Genomic DNA, 17639 nt, shown 5'->3' on the forward strand with positions numbered 1-17639 from the left:
ATTGCCCAGTTACATCCTGTGCACAGAAAGCACAACCAAGCCAATTACTGCCCCATCAACCTACTCTCAATCAAAGTGATTGATCCACAGTACCATCAAACGGCACTTGTTTAGCATGCCCTTGGACACTTGGTTTGGGTTCCGCCAGAGCTACTTAGCTCCTGACCTCATTAAAGCTTTGGTTCAAACCAGGACAACATAGCTGAACTCCAAATGCTGCCTTCACATCAAGGCAGCATTTGATTGAGTGTGGCATTAGGAGCTGTAAAAAAAAACTGGAGTCAACTGGTGTTATGTATTTAGGTAGTTACAATGTTGTTTAGTCTTTTTAAGAGAATGATCCTGTGGTTACACCATAGCATCACCAAGGTTCCCCCACCGGGGGCAGCACAGTGGTTAGCATTGCTGCTTCATAGCGCCAGGGGCCCGGGTTCAATTCCTGGCTTGGGTCAATGTCTGTGTGAAGTTTGCATGTTCTCCTCGTGTCTGCGTCGGTTTCCCCTGGGTGCTCCAATTTCCTCCTACATTTTGAAAGACGTGCTGGTTAAGTGCGTTGACTCAAACAGGTGCCGGACTGTGGCGACTAGGGGAATTTCACAGTAACTTCATTGCAGTGTTCGTGTAAGCCTTACCTGTGACAAATAGATAAACTTAACTTTAACTTTACGAGCTTTACAGATTGTATCCCTACACAGTGACCATCTCTTGAACAGTTTGCTGTTTGCTGTTTATGTTCCAAACCCTCACGCGGCACAGCTGTACTTGTCATTACACCCCACAGTATCAATACAAGATAAGACGAGTTACTGGGCTACTTCCCATAACTCCTATTATAACTCCCCATGTGAGGTAATGCATTTTGGAAGGTCTAATACAGATAGGAAATATACAGGAACTCATTGCCGGGGGAGGTAGTGGAAGCGGATGCGGTAGTGACTTTTAAGGGACACCTTGACAAGTACACGTGTGAAATGGGAATAGAGGAATATGATCTCCGGAAGGATTGGGGGTTTTAGTTAAGTCGGGCAGCATATTCGGTGCAGGCTTGGAGGGCCGAAGGGCCTATTCTTGTGCTGTAATTTTCTTTGTTCTTGGTTCCCCTGGTTAGAGTCATACCTAACATGAAGGAAGATGGTTGTGGTTGTTGGACATCAGTCATCTCAATTCCAGAACATCGCTGTAAGAGTTCCTCAGGGTAGTGCCCTGAGCCCATCTGTGTTCAACTGTTTCACTGATAATCTTCCTTGCGCCGTAAGGTCATAAATGGGGATGTTCCCTGATGATTGTACGACCAGAGCAAGATTGAGAGTTTCGTGCTGAGGGTAAGGCAGCTAGTGTTCGGTTATTTATTTATCCATTAAGTTTTTTTGCGGGCTTTTTTACTTTGCAAAAGTTTTTTTTTTACTGGGAAAACTGTGCAGGCACCAGACGCTAGCCAGCCGTGAACGGGAGCTGTAAAGAGCAGGCCACTCTATACAGCGGGCAGAGTTGAGAGCGAGCGTGGAGTGAGAGGGAGCAGAGTGAAGGCTGAAGGGCTTTGGCTCAACGGGCCTCGGTGTAAACAGGCAGGGGCAGGGTAGGTTCTGTTCTTCCAGTAATTTAAAGAAAGGGGTAATTATGAGTGAGAGGCCAGTTTGTTGCTTTCGGTGTCGGATGTGGGAGTTTGTAGAGTCGCCTAGCCTCCTGGAAGTCCATATCTGCACCAGGTGCGTCGAACTGCAGCTCCTGAGGGACCGCATTAGTCTAGTCAGGTAGAATGAGGCATTAATAGAGAGAAGTTACAGGCAAGTAGTCACACCGGGGCAGCGGGAGGAAGACGCGTGGGTCACGGTTAGGAACGGTAAAGGTTACGAACCAGAGAGTTCCACGGTGGCTGTCCCCCTTAACAGTAAGGGCTGGGTGACAGACAGGAGAGGGGTAGGGAGAGAGCAGTCAGTGAAGGGATCCCCTGTGGTTGACCCCTCCAAAATAAGTATACCGTTTTGGATACTGTGGAGGGGGATGACCAGGGGTAAGCCACATGACCAGGTCACTAGCATGGAGTCGGGCTCTGTGGCTCGGAAGGGAAAGAGGGGGACTAGGAGAACAATAGTAGTGGGGGGCGCAATAGTCAAAGGCACAGACAGGCGGTTCTGTGGGTGCGAACGAGACTCCAGGATGGTAGTCTGCCTCCCTGGTGCGGGAGGGAGGTCCTAGATGTCTCTGATCAGATAGGAAGCATCCTAAAAGGGGTGGGTAATCAGACAGATGTCCACATTGGTGCAAATAACGTCGGCAGAAAAAGCAGGGAGAGCTGCGAGAGCAATTCAGGGAATTGGGTAGTAGGCTAAAAAGCAGGGCCTCTAGGGTAGCAATCTCTGGACTACTCCCAGTGCCATGTGCTAGTGAGGCTAGGAACAGGGAGATTGTACAACTGTAAATGTGGCTAAAGGACCGGTGCAGGAGGGAGAGTTTCAAATTTTTGGATCTCTGGGAAGTCTTCAGGAGAGGATGGGTTACACCTAAACTGGAGGGGCACGAATATCCTGGCTGGGAGTTTTGCTACTGTGGTTCAGGTGGGTTTAAACTAATATGGCAAGGGGGTGGGGATCAAAACAATAGGTCAATAAGCATAGAGGCTGGGGATGAGCTTGGGGCCTGGACAAGGCTATCTAAGAGGAAGAGCATTCTGGGGGGAGGATGACCTCAGTGGCCCTGGAGGTCTGGAGTGCATCTGCTTCAATGCAAGGAACTTAACGGGCAAGACAGACGAACCTAGAGCCTTAATGCTTGCACAGAACTTGGATGTGGTTGTAGTGACGGAGACTTGGTTAAAAAAAGGACAGGACTGGTAGCTGAATATTCCAGGGTATAAGTGTTTTAGGCGAAACAGAGGAGGGGCTAGAAGAGGTAGAGGAGTAGCAATACTGGTTAGGGAGCATATTACAGCAGTACAAAGGGTGGACAGTTTAGAAGGGTCATGTAACGAGTCACTCTGGGTGGAGCTCAGAAATAGGAAGGGTGCAGTCACTATTCTGGGGGTATAGTATAGGCCTCCCAACAGCCCACGGGAAGTTGAGGAACAGATATGTAAGGAGATCCTGTATAGGGTTGTTGTAGTGCGAGACTTTAATTTCTCTTGTATAGACTGGAAATCGCTTAGGGCTGGGGGTCTGGATGGGGAGGAATTTATAAAATGCGCACAAGAAGGTTCTTTGGAACAATATGTTGATAGTCCAACTAGAGAGGGGGCTATACTGGACCTAGTACTGGGGAATGAGCCCGGTCAGGTCATCAAAGTTTCCGTAGGGGAACGTGTGGCAAATAGTGAGTGACCACAATTCTGTAAACGTTAGGATAGGAATGGAAAAAGATGAGTGTTCTCCTATGGATAAGGTGCTGAATTGGGGGAATGCTAACTACAGCCAGATTAGGCAGGATTTGGTGGCTGTTGATTGGGAGAGGCTGTTCAAAGGTAAATCCACATCTGGCATGTGGGAGTCTTCCAAGGAGCGGTTTTTAGGGCTGCAGGACAGGCATGTGCCTATAAAAAGGAAGGATAGGAAAGGTAGGATTCGAGAGCTGTGGATAACCAGGGAAATTGTGGGTCTAATCAAAAAGAAAAAAGAGGCATACGTTAAGGTCCAGGCAGCTAAAAACAGATGGGGCACTGAAGGAACACAGAGAAAGCAGAGAAGAACTCAAACAGGGAGTTAGAAGGGCAGAAAGGGGTCATGCAATGTCCTTGGCAGACAGGATTAAGGAGAATCCTAAGGCATTTTATACATAGTTAGGAGCAAGAGGGTTGTCAGGGAAAGAATCGGACCTCTCAGGGACAAAGGAGGGGAATTATGCTTAGAACCAAAGGAAGTAGGTGAGATCATAAATGAATACTTTGCATCAGTATTCACAAAGGAGAGGGACATGTTGACTGGTAGTGTCTCAGAGGGATGTGTTGACTCATTAGAAAAAATCTCAATTATAAGGGAGGAAGTGTTAGGTTTTTAGGAAGCGTTAAGACAGACAAATCCCCAGGGCCTGATGGCATCTATCTTAGACTGCTCAGGGAAACAAGAGATGAAATTGCTGGGCCTCTAACAGAAATCTTTGTCTCTTCACTGGACACAGGTGACGTCCCAGAGGATTGGAGGATAGAAAATGTGGTCCCATTATTTAAGAAGGGTAGCAAGGATAACCCGGGTAATTATAGGCCGGTGAGCTTGACGTCCGTGGTAAGGAAATTGTTGGAGAAGATTCTGAGAGATAGGATATATGCACATTTAGAACTGAATAATCTCATTAGCGATAGACAGCATGGTTTTGTACAAGGGAGGTCATGCCTCTCAAATTTGGTTGAGTTTTTTTGAGGAGGTGACAAAAATAATTGATGAGGGAAGGGCCATGGATGTCGTCTATATGGATTTTAGTAAAGCGTTTGACAAGGTCCCTCATGGCAGGCTGGTGCAAAAGATTAAATCTCACGGGATAAAAGGTGAGCTAGCTAGGTGGGTGGAGAACTGGCTTGGCCATAGAAGACAGGGTAGCAGTGGAGGGGTCTTTTTCTAGATGGAGGTCTGTGACTAGTGGTGTTCTACAGGGCTCTGTACTCGGACCTCTGCTGTTTGTGATATATATAAATGATTTGGAAGAAGATGTAACTGCTGTGATCAGTAAGTTTGCGGACAACACAAAGATTGCTGGAGTTGCGGATAGTGATGAACATTGTCAGAGAATACAGCAGGATATAGATAGGCTGGAAAAATGGCAGATGGAATTTAATCCAGATAAATGCGAAGTGATGCATTTCAGTAGATCTAATGTAGGGGGGAACTATGCAATAAATGGCAGAACCATCAGGAGTACAGACACAGAGGGACCTGGGTGTGCAATTCCATAGATCCTTAAAGGTGGCACCACAGGTGGAGAGGGTGGTGAAGAAAGCATATGGCATGCTTGTCTTTATTGGACGGGGCCTAGAGTATAAAAGTTGGCATATGATGTTGCAGCTATATAGAACATTGGTTAGGCCACATTTGGAATACTGCGTCCAGTTCTGGTCGCCTTACAACCAGAAAGACATGAAGGCTTTGGAGAGAGTACAGAAAAGGTTTACCAGGATGTTGCCTAGTATGGAAGGTCTTAGCTATGAGGAGAGATTGGGTAAACTGGAGTTGTTCTCCCTGGAAAGACAGAGGATGAGGAGTGACCTAATAGAGGTGTATAAGATTATGAAGGGCATAGACAGGGTGAACAATGGGAAGCTTTTTCCCAGGTCAGAGGTGATGAGCAAAAGGGGTCACAAGTTCAAAGTGAGGTGGGGCAAGGTTCAACACAGATGTCAGGGGGTCATATTTTACATAGAGGGTGGTGGGGGCCTGGAATGCACTGCCAAGCAAGGTGGTTGAGGTGGACACACAGGGATCGTTTAAGACTTATCTAGATAGCCACATGAGCAAACTGGGAATAGAGGGATACAAACAAATGGTCTAGTTGGGCGCATGAGCGGCGCGGGCTTGGAGGGCCAAAGGGCCTGTTCCTGTACTGTATTGTTCTTTGATTTCACAATGTTCAGCACCATTTGCGACTCCTTAGACACTGAGGCCATCCATGTCCAAATGCAGCAAGACCTAGACAACATTGAGGCTTGGGCTGAAAAGTGACAAGTAATATTTGCATTACAGAAGTGCCAGGCAGTGACTTTCCCCAAAGAGAGATGATCTAACCACTGCCCCTTTACATTTAATGGCATTGCTCAATTCCCCGCCATCAACTTCCTGGGGGTTACCATTGACCAGAAGCATAACTGGACTAGCTATATAAATACTGTGGCTACTGGAGCAAGTCAGAAGGTTGAAATTATTCAGGGAGTAATCCATCTCCTGATTCCTTTAAACCTGTCCACAATCTGCAAGGCACAAGTCAAGAATGTGATGGAATACCCCTCACTTGCCTGAAAGAGTGCAACTCCAACAATGTTCAAGAAGCTTGATCCAGTTTGGAACAGATAAGCTGCTTGATAGGCGACCTATCCACAAACTTTCACTTCTTCCACCACCAATGCACAGTAGCTGCAATGTGATCCTTGTACAAGATACACTGCAGGAACTTACCAAGGTTTCGTAGACAGTACCTGCCAAACCCGCAACCACTAACATTTCGCAGGACAAGGACAGCAGTTGCATGGGACCACCAACGCTTGCAAGTTTCTGTCGAAGCCACTCACCATCCTGACTTGGAAATCTATTACTTTCCTCCACTGTTACTGAGTTAAAATCCTGTAACTCCCTCCCTAATAGCTGTCTGTGTACTTATATCACAGGGACTGCAGCGGTTCAAGAAGGTAGCTCTCTACTACCTTCTCAAAAGCAATTAAGGATGGATAATAAATGACAGTCTAGCCAACAAAACAAAACACCCCTTGAATGAATAAAAATTAAAAAAAATACTTTTTAAAAATCTTGACTCCCTTGTCTATCAAAATCTATCTACATCACAGAGTACTTAAGTATCTTAGAAATAATGAATGCATTGATGGTCATCTGCCAAGATTCTATAGACTCTTGCACAGTTCCTATAGATTTGAGGGTAGCTAATGTGACTCCACTATTTAAAAAAGGAGGTAGAGAGAAAACCAGGAATTACAGACCTGTGAGCCTGACGTCTGTCGTGAGGAAAATTCTAGAATCCATTATCAAGGATTCTATAAGATTGTCTACAGGAATAGTGCCAGAAGACTGGAGGATAGCAAATGTTGTCTCCTTGTTCAAGAAGGGGAGTAGAGACAAACCTGGCAATTATAGAACAGTGAGCCTTACTTCTGTTGTGGGCAGTTTTGGAAAGGATTATAAGAATAGGATTTATAGTCAGCGAGAAAGGAACAATTTGATTAGGGATAGTCAACATGGTTTTGTAAAGGGTATGTCGTGCCTCACAAACCTTATTGAGTTCTTTGAGAAGGTGACCAAAGAGGTGGATGAGGGTAAAGCAGTTGATGTGGTGTACATGGATTTCAGTAAAACGTTTGGATAAGGTTCCCCACTGTAAGCTATTGCAGAATATACGGAGGCATGGGATTGAGGGTGATTTTGTAGTTTTGATCAGAAATTGGCTAGCTGCAAGAAGACAGAGCGTAGTGGTTGATGGGAAATGTTCATCCTGGAGTTCAGTTACTGGTGGTGTTCCATAAGGATCTGTTTTGGGGCCACTGCTGTTCGTCATTTTTATAAATGACTTGGATGAGGGTGTAAAAGGATGGGTTGGTAAATTTGCGGATGACACTGAAGTTGGTGGAGTTGTGGACAGTGCGGAAGAATGTTGCAGGTTACGTAGGGACATAGATAAGCTACAGAGCTAGGCTGAGAGGTGGCAAATAGAGTTTAATGCGGGTAAGTGTGAAGTGATTCACTTTGGAAGGAGTAAAAGGAATGTAGAGTACTGGGCAAATGGTAAGTTACTTAGTAGTATGGATGAGCAGAGAGATCTCAGTGTTCATGTGCATAGATTCCTGAAATTTGGCACCGAGGTTGATTGGGTTGTTAAGAAGGTGTACGGTGTGTTAGTTTTTAATGGTAGAAGGATTGAGTTTCAGAGCCATGAGGTCATGTACAAAACTCTAGTATGGCTGCACTTGGAGTATTGCGTACAGTTCCAGTTGCCGCATTATAGGAAGGACGTGGAAGCATTGGAAAGGGTACAGAAGAGATTTACCAGGATGTTGCCTGGTATGGTGGGAAGGTCTTATGAGAAAAGGCTGAGAGACTTGAGGCTATTTTCGTTAGAGAGAAGAAGATTAAGAGGTGACTTAATAGAGGCATATATGAAGATCAGAGGATTAGATATGGTGGACAGTGTAAACCTTTTTCCTCAGATGGAGATGGCTAGCATGAGGGGACATAGCTTTAAATTGAAGGGTGATAGATATAGGACAGATGTCAGAGGCAGGTTTTTTACTCATAAAGCAGTAAGAGCGTGGAATGCCCTGCCTGCAATGCTAGTGGATTCGCCAACATTAAGGGCATTTAAATGGTCATTGGATAAACATATGGATGATGTTGGAATAGTGTAGGTTAGATGGGCTTTAGATTAGTTTCACAGGTCAATGCAACATCGAGGGCCAAAGGGCCTGTACTGCGCTGTAATGTTCTATGTCCATAACTCATTAAAAAAAGTGATTAAATCGGATAAGAGTCATTATGGATTTATGAAAGGGAAATCATGCTTGACAAATCTATTGAAACTATTTGAGGATGTAACTAGTAAAGTTGATGAGGGGGAGCTCGTGAAGAAGACTTTCAGCAAAGCCCCACGTAAGAGATTAGCATGAAAATAAAAGTGCATGGGATTGGGGGTACTGTATTAAGATTGAGGGAAAACTGGTTGGCAGACAGTAAGCAAAGAATAGGAATAAACAGGTGTTTCCCTGACTGGCAGGCAGTAACTGGTGGGATACCACCAGGATCAGTGCTAGGACCCCAGTTATTCACGATATGTATTAATGATTTAGATGAGGGAACTAAATGCAATATCTCCAGATTTGTAGTTGACACAATGTTGGGTAGGAGGATGAGCTGTGAGGAGGATGTAGAGACCCTACAGTGTGACTGAGACATGCTAAGTGAGTGGGCAAATGTGTGACAGATGCAGCATAATGTGGAAAAATGCAAAGTTATCCACTTTGATGAGAAAAACAGGAAAGCAGGTTATCTGAATGACTATAAATTGAGGGGGGAAATATGCAAAAAGACTGGGTATCCTCAAACACTGATCACTGAAGGTAAGCATGCTGGTGCAGCAGGCAGTGATGAAGGCAAATGGTATGTTGACCTTCATAGTGAGAGGATTTGAGTACATGAGCAGAGATATCTTGCTGCAGTTATACAGGGCCTTCGTGTGGCGACATCTGGAATATTGTGTGCAGCTTTGGCCTCCTTATCTGAGGAAGATCATTTTGGCTTTGGAGTGAATGCAGCAATGGTTTACCAGACTGGTTCCTGGGATGATGGGACTGGGGATGAGGAGAGACTTAGTTAGGATTATATTCGCTGGAGTTTTGAAAAATGAGAGAGATCTCATAGAAATCTATAAAACTCTAACAGGATTAGACAGGATAGATGTAGGAATGATGTTTACAATAGTGAATGAGAGAGTACAGGTTTAGAACTAAGAAGAGGAGAAATTTATTCACCCAGAGAATGATAAACCTGAGGAATTTGCTTCCACAGAAAGTACGGTTGAGGCTAAAGCATTGTATGACTTGGGTTGAAAAGGATCAAAGGATATAGGTTGAAGTTGGGATCAGGCTATTGTACTGGATGATCAGTTATGCTCAAAATAAATAGTGGAGCAGGCTTAAAGGGCCAAATGGCTTACTCCTCCTATTTTCTATGTTTCTAAAATGTATCTAACTCTGCCTTGAATAACTTCAATGACCAAGGCTCCACTACTTCCTGGGAAAAAAAATTCCCCATTCATAGAGAGAAAAATTCTCCTTATCTCAACTTAACCATTAGATATCTTATTCTTAAACTGTGTCCCCTTGTTCCAGTCTCTCCCACAAGTGGAAGCATCCTCCTGGAATCTACCCAATCAAATTGCCTCTGGATTTTGTATGTTTCAATAAGGTCACCTCTCATTCTTCTGCACACTAATGGGCCCAGCCTGTGCAATCTTGCTTCATATGTGGTTGAAAGTTCCTCTAGGGGTTAAATATAATGCCAAGTTTGCAAACCATTTAGTTCAGCTGCAGGGAGTTGCCAGTAAGAGAGATGGAGTTGGTGGCTAGGAAGTTGTTTGTGGCAGGGATTGAAAAGAATGGCATCAGCCCTATGAATATTTAAAAAGGAAATCCTTTTTATCCACTCCCTGATGTCAGACAAGCAGTCTGACAATTTATTCACAGTGAAGAAGTTGAGAAAAATAGGGTGAGATAAAGCTGGATGTTGTCAGCACAATATACATTAAACTGATATGTTTTCAAATGATCTTGCCAGGGAGTAGCATGAAGATAAGAAATAGGAGAGAGCTAAGGATTGATTATAGAAATTCATAGTATAGAGGGAATGTATCCCTTCTGTGTATCTTTTGTATCAGCACTTAGAGCAGAATGAATTCTTCTACACCAACTTCCCCATAGCCCTGTTTCATCAACAACTATTTACCTACTTTTAATTTACCCTCTTCTGAATTATTCAGTAGTTTCCCAGGGCTCAGTGTTGCGACTGCTGCTCTTCCTGATAAGACCTAAACTTTGATGCAAAGAGCACAATTTTAAAATTTGCGGATGATATAAACTTGAAATATTGTGAAACGTGAGGACAGAAGTATGGAACTTCAAAACAACAAAGACAAGTTGGTGGAATGAGTGGAAAAGTGGCTGATGAAATTTAATGCAGAGAAGTATGAAATTATTCATTTTGGTTGGAAGAATACAGAAGAGACAATATAGAATAAAGGGTACAATTCTAAAGGGCAGCAGGGCAGAGGAACGTAGTTATAAACGTGCATAACTTATTGATGTTAGGAAAAGTTGAGAGCAGTTAGCAAAACATACAGCATCCTGAGCTTTATCAATAGGTGCAACAAGTACCAAAATAAGAAAGTTATTTTAAATTTATATAGATATTGGTTTAGCCTCAACTGTAGTATTGTATCCAGTTTTTGAAGGATGTGAAGTGTGCTGAAAGTGTACAAATGATCTATATAGTATATATTTTTTTAAATGCTGCAACAGTCAAAGTTCAGCTCTTTTTCTACAGGTAGTTTGTCTGAGAGGAGTACACCAGAGATGCTGGGAGAGCCGAATAATTATTCATTTCAACCTTGCAAGTGGTTGTGTTAAGTAGAATTACTGGACTTTTGTTTACTTATGTTCCCCTGGGATTTCCAATTACAGTCATTGACAGGGTCATGTGATGTTGTGGATTATGTGCAGTCCTGCGTCTAAAGAAAAGTGAAACAGGTGTTTGGAGAAAGGGGTTGGGGTTTGACAATTCTTGTTGAAGTTAGGAAAATTCTGCAGGCTTCTGAAAGCTCTATGTACCTCTGAAAACTCCAAGGCTATCTACACTCATTATAGCAAGTGTATTTGTAAATATTTGCTAACTGTATTTAAAGTAGGTTTAAGTCTGTAAGAAAAGTGTTGGAACTGAAATAGTGATAAGTTAGAAATTAGAGTAGTTTCTTTCCATGTTTAAAGATTTCTCAACTGTTCAGAGTTAAGCTGCTGCATTTTGTTAGAGTTATACTTAAACTGTGTTACGAACAAAGCTTGTTTTGATAAATTTCCCTAATTTGTTGGTAAATTTATTCCTGGAGCGAAGCATCTTTTCCTCCCGTTTATGGCAAAATAGAAAATCGTTGTAATTTCGTCTGGCTTGCTAATGTAATTTGGGGTTCTGGCCTGGGCCCCAAATGAAAGGTATGAAAGAAGGTGGCGAAAACGTTCAGTTGAATGGTTCCAGGGATCATTGGCCTTGATCTTCTGGTCTCCAGATCGCCGATGGCCAAGACGGGGCATGCAACCAAAGATGCGTGTCAAAGCCCTGTGGAAGCCTTGACATGCAAAACTATGTGGGAGTTTCCAGGAGATTTAAACTTTGGATTGTCAATTTCCTGTTCCCCGGACCGCCACGCAAATGTCTCTGGTTCTCCGTTAGTTCCCTAATGTTGAACAGATTAAAACAAGTGTAACTTCACAACTGATTTCCCCCGCATCCCCACAATAACTCCCTTAACCCGTCCACTCTTCATCTGAGCACCCACCATCTGCTACTCCTCCCCTGACCACCCCAATCATTTTCCCTACTATTGGATATCCCAACTGTACTCAATAACCCCGGACCACCAAACCATCCCTAACTACCAGACTGCATTTCCTCCTGCTCTCAAATCAATTCCCCAGCCACCCCCCAACCAGACAACCTCTAGACCACCTAAATAACCCTGACCCACAGGTAGAGTATTAAATTAAAAGCTGATGTGATCAGAGTAGTGGCTAAAAGTAGTGGGAGATTAGAAGATTGGGAAAGGTTTAAAAATCAACAAAGAATGCCGAAGAAGTTGATAAAGAAAGGAAGGATAGACTATGAAGCTAAACTAGCACTAAATATAAAAAAGGACAGTAAGAGTTTTTACAAATATATAAAGAGGAGGCTGGCTAGAGTGAATGTTGGACCCTTAGAGGATGAGGGGGGATTTAGTGGTGGGAGATGAGGAAATGGCTAAGGCCTTAAATAAGTTTTTTGCCTCAGTCTTTATGGAGGAGAACGCGAATAGTTTGCCGGATATTAAAGATAGAAGGATGGTAGGAGTTGAGGCCCTGAATGCAATTACTATCACTAGAGAGGTAGTGCTTGAAAGACTAACGGGACTGATGGTAGACAAGTCCCCAGGACTGGATGGAATGCATCCCAGGGTTCTGAAGGAAATGGCAGAGGTGATTGTGGATGCCTTAGTGATTATTTACCAAAATTCACTGGATTCTGGGGAAGTACCGGAAGATTGGAAAACGCTAATGTTACGCCGCTGTTTAAAAAAGGTAGCAGACAAAAGGCAGGGAATTATAGGCCAGTTAGTTTAACGTCTGTAGTTGGAAAAATGCTTGAATCCGTCATCAAAGAAGAAATAGCGAGGCACCTAGAAAAGAATGGTTTGATAGAGCAGATGCAGCACGGATTCGTTAAGAAGAAGTCGTGTTTGACGAATTTATTGGATTTCTATGAGGATGTGACTAGTGTGGTAGACAGAGGGGAACCAGTGGATGTGCTGTTACTAGATTTTCAAAAGGCGTTTGATAAGGTGCCTCACAAAAGGCTGCTACAGAAGGTTAAGGTGCACGGAGTTGGGGGTAAGGTGTTAGCGTGGATAGAGGATTGGTTATCTAATAGGAGGCAGAGAGTTGGTATCAGTGGGTGCTATTCTGATTGGTGGTTGGTGACTAGTGGAGTGCCACAGGGATCGGTGCTGGGGCCTCAGCTGTTCACCATTTATATAAATGATCTGGAGGAGGGAGCTGAGTGTAGGGTGACGAAATTTGCTGATGACACGAAGATGAGTGGAAAAGCAAATTGTGCGGAGGGTGTGGAAAGTCTGCAGAGGGATCTGGATAGGCTGAGTGAGTGGGCAAGGACCTGGCAGATGGAGTATAATGTTAGCAAGTGTGAGGTTATCCACTTTGGCAGGAATAATAGTAGGAGGGATTACTATTTAAAGGGCGAAAAGCTGCAGCATGCTACGGTGCAGAGGGACCTGGGGGTCCTTGTGCATGAGTCGCAGAAACCCAGTCTGCAGGTGCAGCAGGTGATCAAGAAGGCGAATGGTATACTGACCTTTATAGCGAGGGGGATAGAATATAAAAGCAAAGGGGTCTTGCTGCAGCTGTACAGGGCACTGGTGAGGCCGCAGCTGGAGTACTGTGTGCAGTTTTGGTTGCCGCACTCGCGCAAGGATATTTTGGCCTTGGAGGGAGTGCAGAGGAGGTTCACTAAGCTGATACCGGAGATGAGGGAGTTGGACTATGAAGAGAGACTAAATAGACTGGGTCTGTACTCGGAGTTTAGAAGGGTGAGGGGGGATCTTAGAGACGTATAAGATAATGAAGGGGATGGATAGGGTAGAGGTGGAGAGATTCTTCCCACTTAAAAAGGATAGCAGGACTAGAGGGCACAGCCTCAAGATAAGGGGGGTGCAGTTTAGATCAGAGTTGAGGAGGAACTTCTTCACTCAAAGGGTGGTGAATCTCTGGAATTCTCTGCCCGTTGAAGTGGTGGAGGCTAACTCGCTAAATGTATTTAAGTCACGGATAGATAGGTTTTTGACAGACAGGGGAATTAAGGGTTATGGGGAGAAAGCAGGAAAGTGGAACTGATCCACTTCAGATCAGCCATGGTCTTATTGAATGGCGGGGCAGGCTCGAAGGGCTAGATCGCCTACTCCTGCTCCTATTTCTTATGTTCTTATGACCTGACATTAGTGCCCCTGGCTAGCTCTATCCCACCCCGCCAACACCAATCCTAATCAACCCTCATCTCTGATTCTACTCGACTACCTCCAATCATCTGACTATTCCCTTACTCAACCCGACTAATGCCCCCCTAACCAGACTATTAACCCCTGACCCAAAACACTCACCTAACCCACCAAACTGACACACCCAGCGACCAACTCACCCACTCAACCACCTTCCCACTCGCCAACCCTCCTGCCCATCTCACCTGTCTACTCACACACCCACTCTCTCACCACCCCACTCACACTTCTGCCATTCACTCATCAATTTATTAAATTGCACCCGGACCTTTAAATACTTAACAGAATATACCATGAAAACAGCATGTGCCTTTGGCATTGATCCTCTTTGCATGCCTATACCTCGATTCACATGCTGAGGGAGTTCTTCTGTAGAATGGATCAAAAGTCAGATCTTTTTAAATCTAATCAGGCAAATTCAGTTTACTGACTGATCAGCATCAGACACAGCAGTTCCAACACTGATCGAAAGATTTGGGCCAATCTGTGAAGACAAAATTTGCAGGGCTATAGGGAAAAGTGGAGTGGCTCTAGACAATTCACTCCTTCAGAGGGCCAACATAGATACAACCTGCCAAATATTGTTCTCTTGTGCCATAACCATTCCATGATCCTATGATTTACTGTTCCGTTACCAGCCATTGTAAAATAATGACATTAACTCAAAATTCTTTACCTCTCATATTTCAACCTACGTCTTTGTAGGAATACCTTATCTTCCTTGCCATGAAATAGATGGAAACACGCTTCTTGAGTGTTGCATTATACAATTGAATATGTTGTTTAAAATCAGAGTTCTAATATTCTTATTTCAATATAATGGAGAATTAAGCACACCTGGAAAATACTAGAGATGGGAAATTTAAAATCATCCACAATATTAGTTGCTACTTAATAGTGTTCTCCTTCAGTGCACAACAACAAGTCTGGTGTGACTGTTGCATATAAATTAAGTTCTGAACTAAACCATTTGAGCCATCAAACCAAGCGTAAAAACAGAAAGAAGGCAGACTTCTATGACATTTATGTGGTGAGTCATTCTTCCTCATTTTTATGTAACTTTTAAGCTGGAAATCTTTAAACATTTGGCCCCAAGTCAGTAAAGCAGGTTTAATCATGTTTAGTAAGTTCATTGCCCTTCTATTGAATGTAAGAACATTGTATTTCCATCGTCATGGGCCAATATTTTGTGCTCAGGGTCCCTTTCGAACTGACTTGGAAAGAATGCAGAGGCATCAGAAGTGAACTTTTCAGTTTTAAATAGCTCACAAAGGTAGTAATGCCATCAAAAACATCATTCACCCATATAAAAGTTAGCAGTGTCAACTTCCCAAAATTATTATTTTTAGTTCAGTAACTTTGTGGATTGATTACATTTGTATCTGTCTTGGTTTTCTGCTTTAGCTCAGTGGTAGCATTCCCACTTCTGAGTTAGAAGGTTATGGGTTTAAGTTCCACTCTAGAGATTTGAGCTTATAAGCAAGGCTCAGTACAGAGCAGAAGGAGTTCTACACTGTTTGTCCTCTCACGTAGATATAAAATATGCTGTGGCACTATTCAAAGAAGAGCGGGGGAGTTGTCCCAGGTACCACAGTCAATATTTATTCCTTAACCAACATCAGCAAAAGATTGTCATCATTATCTCAGAGTTGTATGTGAAATCAGTCAACTCCCACATTCTCTATTATTAGAAAATGAACTACACTTCAAAAGTGTTTAATTGGCTGTAATGTGCTTTGGGAATACTGAGGTTGTAAAAGGCATTATATAAATGCAGTTGTGTTCCTTATTCTAGCTGTCCACTACAAATATTTCCTGAAACCAAATGAGGATACTTTTATGTTTGGATAACCTTTTGCAGTGTAAATAATTGCTGATCTTTTTATTATTTAGATAATGAATTTAACAAGTTGCTAAAAAACTCAGAGAAGCAGCGAGGCTGGCTAGAGAACTGCAAAAAGCACTTCTGTAGAATCATGATATCCAAACCTGACATCATCAAGGGAAGCAGTAAGTATGCAGATCTGGGCAATTACCAACATTTTGTGATTATGTGTGTCAACTTGCTTTATTATTTAAGCACGAAACTCATTTTAGCCCTGTAGTGTTTACTTTGAATGAAGCTAATTGCTTTTTGTTTATAAGTAGAGAAAAGCTCTGGGTGTTTTTGATTAAAGTAATGGAATGTAAGGGTCATGTGGTTATGTGATTCTAGAAGTGGAAGGAGTTAGGTTTGCAGCAGAAAAACAGTACTTTTCTGTTCCAATGCTGGAGGGGACTGTTAAAAGATAGATAAAAGATATAAGCTGCTCTGTCTCCCTGTCTTTGAAAAGTATGACTCTAAAAAGTCTCTCTGGAATCTTCATGACTGTTACCAAGTCTGAGCAAGCAAATATTTGATTGCTAACAATATTTAAAAGTGTTTTAAGTCTATAAGAAAAATATGGTTTAATCGGAACTGAAATAGTGATAAATTAGAATTGTTTCCTTTCATTTTAAGCATTGTTCAACTATTAAAAGTTAAGGTGCTTGATTTTGTTTTAGCCATATGTAAACTGTGTTATGAATAAAACTTGTTTTGATAAAACAATCTTAATTTATAAATAGGATCACACCTGGAGCGAAGCATCCTATCCTCGTGTTTATGCGAAAATTTTTTTAAAATGTTGAGATTTAATCTGACTTCATAATATACCTTGAGGATTTGGGTCCAGCACTCTAACATTATCCAAACATTCATTAAAAGGATATCAGTAAAATGCCTCTTTCCCACTATACTTGAAGATAATCCAAACTGAATTCAAGACTTTGACATCAACTTAAGTCCTACACAAGCAATCCTCAGGAAACAGAACCCTAAAAGTGACATTGTGTTGAATTATGAAATACTGACAGTCATTTAGAGGAAGTCAACGAATGTTGGAAAGTTCCACTGGATTGGCATGCACCCATTTTTAAAGAAGTGTGATTAAAAAGCTAAATAAGTATTGTAGCACAAAATCTTTTGCTACCATTTGAATTGGTCTCAACATGACCACTGAGTTTTACCATGACTTAGCAATCAATACCCAATTTTCCAAATGTATTAAGCTATCTGTACAGTTCAGCAACTTAGGAAGTCACTGGCTATAATACTTCCCTCTAAATTTCTCAACTGGTAGCTTCAAAGTCCTCAACATTGACTAATGCCAAATGTGGTATAATTCCCAATGATATGCCATCTTTAGTGCTTACCAGTTTGAAACATTACTTTGCCTTGGGGGTCAGTACTGAACTACGATTTTAGTTTGGTAACCTAGTGGAAAAGAAAAGTAGTACCATCCTGTTGAACTGGTAGTAAAGTTGTATATACATTGTGTTCAAGTGCAACAGCTGAATCCTTTTCTCTACCATTCCTGTATAACCACCTAATGAGGATATTTTGTCAATGTGCAAATGGTGTTGACATCTGTCAGGTGTATGCAAATACATCTAATTTCAAAATTTCAAGACATGTGATGGATGGAACTGTCTATGAGGGCAGCCGCAAACTCTGTCCTACTCCTGATCCATCCCCAAAATATTTCCCCTGAAATTTCTAAGTCTAGATTTTTTGTTGCCCTTTCCCTTTTTAAATACTTAACATTTTGTAGCTT

The 17639-nt window shown here is 42.6% G+C and overlaps 1 protein-coding gene across 10 annotated transcripts in view; it reads left to right on the top strand.

Annotated features, from left to right (window-relative positions):
• The window catches only part of tbc1d32 (TBC1 domain family, member 32), a 292534-nt gene that overhangs the window by 193549 nt on the left and 81346 nt on the right, over positions 1 to 17639 (top strand). For all 10 annotated transcript variants that reach the window (XR_013887018.1, XR_013887019.1, XR_013887020.1 and 7 more), the window contains one exon: positions 15898 to 16014. Coding sequence is in view for 7 of the 10 variants with exons in the window: in XM_080192537.1 (XP_080048663.1) it covers positions 15898 to 16014 (117 nt within the window). In the remaining 3 variants the exon portion in view is untranslated. The remainder of the gene's footprint in view (positions 1 to 15897; positions 16015 to 17639) is intronic.

This window comes from Carcharhinus amblyrhynchos, chromosome 7, assembly GCF_965287045.1.
Source record: "Carcharhinus amblyrhynchos chromosome 7, sCarAmb.v2.hapA, whole genome shotgun sequence".
NCBI lineage: Eukaryota > Metazoa > Chordata > Chondrichthyes > Carcharhiniformes > Carcharhinidae > Carcharhinus > Carcharhinus amblyrhynchos.